Source organism: Haliotis cracherodii, unplaced genomic scaffold, assembly GCF_022045235.1.
Source record: "Haliotis cracherodii isolate W230 unplaced genomic scaffold, xgHalCrac1.p SCAF_4, whole genome shotgun sequence".
NCBI classification, from domain to species: domain Eukaryota; kingdom Metazoa; phylum Mollusca; class Gastropoda; order Lepetellida; family Haliotidae; genus Haliotis; species Haliotis cracherodii.
This window is the reverse complement of record NW_027266297.1, coordinates 23075227-23085567: the sequence shown is the minus strand read 5'-3', so window position 1 is coordinate 23085567 and position 10341 is coordinate 23075227. Positions and strand designations below refer to the sequence as shown.

At 39.2% G+C, this 10341-nt stretch overlaps 1 protein-coding gene across 1 annotated transcript; it reads left to right on the top strand.

The window, feature by feature from the left end:
- Positions 1-7336, top strand: LOC139479259 (uncharacterized). Its single transcript, XM_071262124.1, has 5 exons — positions 1-295; positions 2227-2351; positions 3683-4321; positions 5299-5386; positions 5935-7336. Exons 1-5 carry the CDS (start codon positions 99-101, stop codon positions 6377-6379), a joined length of 1494 nt encoding a protein of 497 aa, XP_071118225.1. The 5' UTR covers positions 1-98; the 3' UTR covers positions 6380-7336.
- Positions 7337-10341: the final 3005 nt, after the last annotated feature.

The following is a 10341-nucleotide window of genomic DNA, read 5'->3' as shown; positions in this document are numbered from 1 at the left end:
CAAGTGGAGTAACTGTCTTTTGTCCGGATCTTGTCCGCTGTCTTCATTCCGACTGTGACTGCTCGCCGACAAGCTAACGGGTACACAAGTACGTGACTATGGGCAGGAGAAGAGTCTCAGATGAACACAAGCGGGAACGAAAACGGGCTGAAAACAAACGGAGAGAAATGACAAGAATTCATCTGGGAACTTGCTTCCCGCAATGGGCTGCACTGAAAAGTCTGAGAAAAGATAACAACGTCGAGCTAGCAGACCATCTGCTGAAGGTGCACGAACACTACTGCAGATCTTGCAGGTGCGTTTTTTATATATATAGAAGTACGTATACGTTTGAAATCAAAGGCCGTAACCACAGAACAGCGAGCGGCCATGTTAACAGAAGCGTTCGTAAAATACACATGCGAGCAGATTTGGGGACCATGTCAAAACAATATGATTTGTTATGCTGCAGTCGGGATGGAACAAACCGTAGATAATGATTAATCTATATGAAGACGTAGTATCAGTTTGGCCGACCTCAAGTATGAACACTGTATGACCTTTGTTTTATTATTTTAACAATATAGTCATAATCACATCGCGCATCTAAAACACCAAACATATTGTTTAAATTGCTGTAACGTATTCATTTTTGTATATCCATTCAAGAAAGTGTATCGTATCTATTTCAAAGTCTTGATATTTATAGTATGAGTGTCTTGTAAAGGATGCTTGCAGCTGATTTACAAAATCAGTTTATAATGAATAAGTAACAAGGAACTGGATGACAATAGTTTAAATTTTTGAAGAAAAAACAAAACATGGAAAGATTGTATTGAGTTGTTTTTTCTCACCTATCTTTCAAGATGTTTTACCAAAAAAATGTATAAATCACTCAAGGAAAAGTATGCCTTTCATTATCTCATGGAATACAGAGGAGAGAAAAAGTCGTAATAATTAGACGGGCTTGGGTTTTCTTGGCAATTTATTGGTGCTTACCCAGGTTTTGTCCGAACTCGGGCAAACGTTTGACTTAGCACGGTTATCTCCCCTGAAGAGACTAATTACTGGCTGTGTAGACCGCATTTTCACGCTTGTCTCATCGCGCAACGTCGCTAACTTGTTAACGTCACCAAATAAGAAACATGGGAAGGAGAAGGGTTTCCGATGAGCACAAGCGAGCTATGAAACGTGCTGACAACAAGCGCAGAGAAAAAACTCGAATTCATCTCGGAAATTGCTTTGAGCAATGGTCTGCGCTCAAAGCTCTTCGAAAAGATAACAACGTCCAATTTGCCGATCACCTTCTCAAGGTGCATGACCACTATTGTAGATCCTGCAGGTGGGTTTTATAGACTGAATTGTATCTGAGAGAAATGTGTAAGAAACGAAGACACAGCTGCTGTCGCGTGTAAATAGTAATAGAAGCACTCGTAAAATACAAGCACTTGGCCGTCTGGGGGGCATGTCAACAGAAACAAAGAAGAAAAATAATTATTTAGTGATGTCAAATTTGAAATGTGTTTGCTAACATATACAACAGTTGATTAGATTATATAATATAAATATATTTACATTGCATGCCTAGATTACAGCAGCAGTTCTGTTCCAATTGTTGCTGGTTGTATTAATTACACATAATCTTTGAGATGGCCCTCTCTGTGGTCTGGTGCCCGTTTACAGCCTTGGTCTAGACGTTGTAATTAGTGTTCTGTGTGAAATGGAGACTACGTCTCTATCTGATTATGGTAACCAGTTATTGCTAGATTGAAGAAGGCCATTAAAGTAAGCTTGCCCCAACAGATATATATGAAGACTTGTTTGAATGACCATGTTTTATGTTTTATTCCGTCCAGTCTGAGCATATGAGAAAAAACATAATCTGAAATGAACTGTTTGGCAGAATTGTGGTCATCATGAAGTTGTTGGGATGCAGTTAGACATTTACTCCCAGCAGCTATTTTTCAATTGAAAACATTATCAGTAAAACAAGACATAAATTCTATTTTAAATCAGTTATGGTATTGAAGATATAATTATCAAGTTGGTCCTGAAAATGGTGGTTTATTTCTTGTTGAAATAACCAACTCTAGAGCATGCAGAGTGCATAAATCAAGTTGTGAAAAGGAATTATTTTTGTCGGGATTAAAAAATGGTTCAAACTTGTATATAAAGCAGTAATACTGTTTTGTTTGTACATATACATGTATCAAGAGAATAAAACACATTGGTAAAATATTGTTTCAGAGAGCTGAGATCGGGCACAATGACAAGAGTCGAGTATCTGCACAGTGATTATGATACCCGCCAGGATGAAGTCAGCTCGAGGGAATCACAGAGTACTCGAAACATCAAAGTCGTCAATCAGGACGGTAAGCCCATCATAATTTGAAAATAGTTAGCCAATAACAGCAGAGTAAAAAATTGTTTAGTTCTGTTTTGTGCCAAACAAGTAAGTAAGTTAGTTCACGTCTCTCACCTAGGTTGTACATTTGTTTTCTTTATTTTGAAGAAATAAGTAACCAACATGCTTAATTTTTACATGTTTTATACCCTGAATTCTTATGATATTATCTTTGTGTGGGTTTATGTTCTGGTTCCATAATTTTGCCTCCTGCATCTTATGAAAAGGGAGAGAAGGGGCACGGATGCTGTGCAGAGTTACGTCCCTTGGGCATGCCAGAAACAAATAATTGTGGGTTCAATCCTGGTTCACCCTGATGATGTTTCTAGGTTTGTCAGCATCATACCGGTGCTCATGGGTTTCATGAAAGTGGTAAACGTCTGAGGCATTCCATCTTCCCGAGGGAAGTGAGTTAACTGACTATAAAAGTCCAGTTTCCACCCGTGCCGAACTAGGCTTGTATTATTGAGTTACATTTTGGCTGGACTAACGAGTCTATGCATAGTCCAATCAAAATCGCGTAACAAAATCGAAATCCGGTTCGTAAACTGTCATGCAGACTTCGGTTGATTGGAGGATTTGCAAAGCATGTGCACCGCCAACTCGTTGTCAACAGATATTTTCTAAATCTTGTCATGTTTTTAATCAAGGTGCTCACATGATTTGATGCTCTTCGCGGTGTAAGACTCGTTTTATACAATACATAGATCTTGATTATCGATCAGATCGTCTTGACTGGGTGCCTCCGTTTTGTTTGAAGCAAATGCAAGTGATACGAGAGGTGGAATCTGATTGGTCCACAGGAGAGGCATAGAAGGGACAAAACTCGCAATAGCCACTGATGGTGCTCCGGTCAGGCCCAGGAATTCCAGCCTAGTTCGGCAAGGGTGGAAACTGGACTTTTAAAGTCAGTTAACTCTCTTGCTACGGGAAAATGGAGGCATTCTTGCATTATGCTGATATACTGTGATATAACTGGAATCTGTTAAAAGTGGTGTCAAACCAAACTCACTCACACGGAAAATGGCCAAGAAAATCCATAAAACAGGAAGACTCATTCTTAGCATGACCACCATCATCCTTTGAACACTTAAAATTTATTAATTTCACTTTCATGTAATGAAAACATTACAAATTAAAATATTATTTGAGTATGATATTATTAAATACTGAAAAATTCCATTTATTATTAGAAAAAGCGACAATGTTTCCCAGCTACTAATTTATCTACTATGCGTAATGTACCCACCTGTACAGTAAAGTTAACACTAATATCTTCTCAACTGTTGTTTGAACCAGGCCAGGTTTATGTGACGCTCAGCGGGGACAAGTTGAAGAAGACTGAAACAGGCATCACCCCACAACATCAGCAACAAATACCAGTCCTTGTCGGCTCACAGCAGAGCTTGACCTCCCATCAACAAAACATTCTTGTGCACTCACCATTTGTCATAAACAAGCCACAAATTACAAACTCAAATCCAAACACTGGCAATGAACAGCCTGGTTGCTTGAACCAGATGATAAGTGGGTATGTTGAGGGTAAAGTGCCCTCTGTCCAGAGTGCACAAAGAGTCACATTGAACAAGGATAACCCAAGTGGACAGAACAATCCAGGTAAGGATGGTGTTAGAGGGACGAGTAGTTCAGGAAAGTGTCATGTGCTTGTGGAGAAGCAGCTCGAGGTAAAGGAAGAACCTGTGGATGATTTTGTGGTAGTCATAAATCCAGATGATGATGACGATGATGTTGATGATGATGATGATGATGATGATGATGAAGATGATGGCGATGATGAAGATGAGGAAGAAGATGATGGAGAAACAACAGAGAGTTGTGACGAAAGTGATCTAATTCATTCAGAATATCAAGAAGGTCTGGTTGAGATCAAGGAGGAGCCAATGGATGATGTCCCAGATCATGCCGGTCACCTTCAAGGTGAGGTGGTGTTATGGAGGTGGGGGAATAGCAATAAAATAAAAGCAACAAAAATTCTTTCCATAATCATAAGAAATCTCCATTGTACAATTCCGATTATTTCATAAACTTGTGTTTATGAATCACTATCAAACAGTGATGATACCAGGTTTTCATGAACAGTTGAGAGTATCACATCATCACAAACACAGCATTAAGAGGCTAAAACAGGGACTGCTCGTAGTCAGTATACTGTGTCTGAGTGGGTTTTTCTTGTTAAACTGCAGCATGGTATCTCAGTAGGTTAGCACTATAAAATTAGCATCAGTCTGGACACACACACACACACACACACACACACACATACACACACACAGTGCAAAAGTCTTGAACATGATGTTTCATCTCACTTTTACAGGTTGTTGTTATGATAGAAGTCTTTCGCGGAAATTGCAGTAAAATTTGATATTAAAACTAGATGTGGAACTTGTCCATGTAAGAATGCCACTTTGTTAGTAAATTTATTGGCTCAGTGTGACATATTGTTACAAATCACTTGAGTCTTGTTGCTGTTTCTCCCACTTGATTTGTCAAAATTCATTGTATAAGTCAAGGCTGGTTCTCTATTCAGTAATAAGCATGCATTACTTGTAGCCACCACGGACCAAAGTGAGATTACAGCTCAGAAATAAAAAGTCTAAAAATGTGAAAGGTTTGATTTTCCCAATATCAATCATGCCTATATGTTCCGCAGTGTCTTGGGGGCGGTCGGGTGGCCTAGTGGTTAGATCGTTCGCTAGTCATGCCGAAGACCAGGGTTCAGTTCCTGACATGAGTACAATGTGTGAAGCCCATTTCTGGTGTCCATTGCTGGAATATTGCTAAATATCAATCTCACTCACTCACTCACTCACTCACATACTCACTCACCCATCCACCCATCCAACCACCCACCCACTCACTCACCCACTCACTCACTCACCAGTGTCTTGTTTCAGTAAGCTGCTCCGTGCCACAGGGTCACAGAGGATTTAACACAGCAGGCACCTCGACTAATGGGACGCAAGATCAGCTTGGGAATTCCAGGTATACATGATATGTCACTGCTGCAGCTGACCCGTGAAGTTCCGGGTTAGGAAAAGGTCTTCAGCAACACATGCTTGTCGTAGGAGGCGACTAACAGGGTCAGGTGGTCAGGCTCGCTGACTAGGTTGATGCATGTCATCATATCCCAATTGGGAGGATGGATGCTGAAGGTGTCAATCACTGGATTGTCCAGTCCAAACTCAATTATGTACAGAAAGCCGTCATATAGCTGGAATATTGCTGAGTGCGGCATTAAACAACAAACAAACAAACAAACAAAAACCATGTCAGCAATCCTGACTGCTCGATTCTGTTAGTCGCCTCTATTCTCTACCCGAATCTTCACAGGTTAAGATGTTAGAAGTTATTATACTTTCAATTCATATTTAGTTCCATTTTTTCATATTTCCTTTTATACTTGTTGCAAAAATTAGGATGTGTGTAACATTACACAAAGAAGGTGACTTTTCTGTCATTAGGTTTGTGGTGGTGCATGTTTAGCCCTCACTGTGAAACTAAAGATTGTGATAATTTCCATTTTCTTCTAGGGTGTGTCTACAAGATGGAAATCCCTTTAGGTCCCCAAACACTACCAGTCCCAGTTTGCGAGTGACCACAGCGAAAGTGATTACATGTTACAGATATGGAGACTTGGTTAGGAGTCAGACGGCATCCTCGTCCAACCATACCAAGGCCAAACTGTTGGTGGCCTGCAATGCCTTGCTCAAACAGATGCCACAAATCGGTAGAAAGGACACACTCAGGACAGAGGCTGGACAGGGGCAGACAGACACCAGGGACCAGGTGCCACAAACCGGTAGACAGGACACACTCAGGACAGAGGCTGGACAGGGGCAGACGGACACCAGGGACCAGGTGAATCTCAGGAAGAGGAAGCATGTCCCGGAGGAACAAGAAGAGACATGTAGGAAACAGAAAAAGTTTACAAAACAGGACTCATTCAACACTATCAGAACTCCCAAACCTGAATGAGTGGGATACATTGGATTCGATTAAATGGGTACAGGTCCTGTATCACATTCTGGCAAACATAGATCTGGAATCTCTCATGCCAAGGTCATGCCAAGGTCAAATGTGCCTGGAAGGTGTGTGCCATGACTGATGATGATGGTGAGCATGACCACTTCAGGACATTCCACCAAGAGGAATCAACTAGGGAAGAGATAAAGCCAAAGAGAGGAAGGAACCTTGCAGAGAAAGCAAGATGAATCTGACCTTGATTGTGGAAGGACGTTACCGGTCGTATCAAGCTGGTTCCCATGGACACAGTGACAACTGGTGTCGGACACATCATGTGAGGTGTCACACTTCATAGTTCTCCTGGACATATCCCAGTCAAAGCATCAAACTTCCCGATTCTGTTATGTCTCACTGGACCTCCAAGATGTCTTTGTTAGGATACAACAGCCTTTCCTCTCCTACCTCCTTAAATCCACTGGACCAATGAAGCTGAAACTTAACTTAATGTTCCCAGCTGTCTCATTGTGGAGAAGACCCGTGAAGATCCGGGGTAGAATAGGTCTTCAGCAACCCATGCCTGCTGAAAATGGCGACTAAGCTTGTTGTAGGAGGCAACTGACGGGATCTGGTGGTTAGGCTCGCTGACTTGGTTGAAGCATGTGATCGATCCCAATTGCTCATGATGTCAATCACTGGATTGTCTGGTCCTGACTCGATTATTTACAGACCGCTGTCATATAGCTGGAATATTGCTGAGTGTGGCGTAAAACAACAAACCAACCAACCAAACCATTGTGGAGAAATTACATTCTTTGTACTTGAAATTCAACAGGTCTGCTTTTTCTTTCATACCTTGTACATCATTGCATCTGAGTGGCTTTGTTCAGAAGAACAGATACGGATGGATATTACTTCTAATTCTTGTATCTTAAGCAATCAGTGCAATTCTACTATTCATCATAGCATGTTGGACCGATTGTGTATGTTGTTTGTATAGAAAATAAACTTGTGATATCACAAACTGGTTATGGCTTTATATACCTCCAACCTAAAAGGACAGCGGTATATAGTTATACCAAGGAAATCGATCCATCCGTCCTTCCGAGATAATATTGTGATCACCCAGGCCACTGCAAGCTTATGACCTGTTCTGTTTCAAGTTCCACATGCATAACAAGGGAGACAGTCAACATGGTCAATGGTATTCATATTCATAAACAATGACACAGCACACTCTTCAGGTGTAAAGTCTTTATTGCACTCATTAGATGAAGTCTGCGTTTACAGACAATAGTCTCATCTTCTAGATTTAGCCAAATTAATGTTAAATACCATGCTCTACCAAAACCATCTCCTGCATGAAATTGACAGTTAAGAGCACATTCGATCAAAACCACCAGGGATGGGATACATGCTACTCAAGGTTACCTAGGAATATCTGTAGAATTATATTTTAGAATGAAATCAAATCTAATTAAATGCCAAGATGTGGACCTTGCGAAAAAATGTTCATCGAAAGGAGTTTAATTGTTGTCTTAGTGGTCTAAATATCCAAAATGTATGAGAAATCCCATTGTTATTTCCATCTATCATATAGTTGTGGTCCAAAGTCACAATAATGAAATAGACCTGCATATCAAAGTCACTAGGAACACTTGAGTAGTACATGTATACTTGATACAGACAGGTGAACACAATTCTACTCCTCATTCTTGTATATTCCAAAGGACCATCAGTGACCATAAGAAACACGCTTAACTCACAGGAACTTTACAAAACACACAGGAACTTAACAAAACACACAGGAACTTAATAAAACACACAGTGAACAACAATATGACCTACACTATGTAAAGCGTTTTCATCTGTCCTGACATGTAAACAACTGGCATGCAAGCTGAAACAACAATGTGAAAACAATATAATGTGATGGTGACTTCATGTTTATAAGTTAATGCTTACCTTACTCTAGAAAGTTGTTGCTATTTGTATTCACTTGTCTAATAACAAATTTATCTCAAGTGACCTGAAAAATTTGATAGTTTCATGAGTAGAGAAGCTTAACATCTCAATTGCCTAGATCGATGCTCACGATGTCAATCACTGGATTCTCTGGTCCAGACTTGATTATTTCCAGACCGCCGTCATATAGCTGGAATATGCTGAGTGCGGCGTTAAACAAATAAACAAACATGACTGCAATTCATATACATGTAGTTGGAATATTGCTGAGTGTGGCGATGGACATCAGGCAAGCAGACGAGCATTAATTGACAAGAAAAGTCAAATGGTCTATTTCTTATCGTATTTTCTTACAGATCTTCATGATGTTTCATCACTAAATTCACAATAGAATTAATCTGTCTGTATTATGCTACCATGTATAAAATAATTTCTCTACCAAGGTTAATCTCACCGTCTAATCGTTCAATAATTTATTGTTTTATAACATCAGCATTCAATTTCTACATTTGACATAAATGGTTGACAGCACCTTACCCCTGGACCTAGCTTCAGCCCCATGAGGTGTGTGAGGAGGTCCTATTGTGTTGATGGAACATTTTACAGGAGTTTACCATCTATACTCGCAGGAATAAAATATTAATAAACATCTATCAAAAAAGACGAGAACAAAACAATTAGCTAATTTTGAGCACACAAACATGTGAATAAAATTGTACAGATATTTCACACAAACAGGATGATTCTAAAAAACAACTCATTTTTGTCCGTTAAGAGAAAAACAAAATAAATATGTTTTCACAAGCACACTCAAAGAGAAATCATCATTATGATTCTATTTCCTATACTACATAATTCAAAACTGTCTTAAATATTCAATGGAAAAGTCAAGGACACTCCAACTCATATTATGACATAGACATAATGGTATTGTAAAAATATTCAAATTAGCTTGGATCACATAATCTGGCACCCAAGAATGCAGATATATGGAATATGTGAGTGAGTGATGCAACAAATGAACATCTATCACTATCAATATACATCTGAAAGGTAAGGCCACACTAACTCCGATGTAGGATGTTCATACATAATGGCACGAAAGCTCATACACTTACTGCAGGATTACAGCTGATAAACTCAAACAGCTAGAATTAATGCTAGTACTACCCTAGAACACATAGTAACTTTAGGCTGACATTTTCCATTTGGACCAGGACAACTGGTTTCATATTTTACAGCCTTATCCCGAAAAACACACCAAAACTTAGGAGGCAAAATACAAATTGTTGTCGAGATTGATTTTGGAGGGTTTTTGTCTTGGGAGAAAAAACATTGATGTTCCTACATTATACTTTAGCAAAATGTAGGGGAAACAGAACAAAAGCAAAAAATAGATTGTCTCGGCAGGTTTGGCCTAAGCACAGCAACAAATTCTAAACAGTAAATATGTACACAAGCACAGATGTATACATACCTGTTTCACCTGAGGTGTAATTGCTTAAGAATAATATCAATATCAATAACATACCTACATGTTTCTTTTCAATATATGTAAGTAAACATAAGTCATGATTTTATTGCTAATTCAGGGTCACATGGATATTCTTGAAATCAGAATATCTTATATATAATCTGTGATTTACCTTCTAGCAAATATACCAGTACATTTGGATTGCAGTGAAGCTATTTTCAAAGTCATGAAGGAGTATTAAAAATTATCTACAAGTATGTGAGTGGACAAATGGATATCTACGTCTTAGTCTGCAATATGACAGCTATATCACACAGGCCAGTATGCTGTCAAATCTGGACCAGACAAACCAGTGTTTCACAACAGCAAAACTTTACACCATCAAGAAATAAGGATATATACTACTCAAAAGAAGTTAAGGATCACCTGATTCTTTCATAATACTATAGTTAATCTCTCATGTCATGACAGATTAGCTTTACCATTATGAAAGAATCAAGTGGTCCTTAACTTCTTTTGAGTGGTATATAATCAGTGG

Coding starts and splice junctions, on each gene's coding strand:
- LOC139479259 (XM_071262124.1), top strand. CDS start 99: ATGGGCAGGAGAAGAGTCTCAGATGAACACAAGCGGGAACGAAAACGG. Junction 296..2,226: donor CACTACTGCAGATCTTGCAG/GTGCGTTTTTTA, acceptor ATATTGTTTCAG/AGAGCTGAGATCGGGCACAA. Junction 2,352..3,682: donor CAAAGTCGTCAATCAGGACG/GTAAGCCCATCA, acceptor TGTTTGAACCAG/GCCAGGTTTATGTGACGCTC.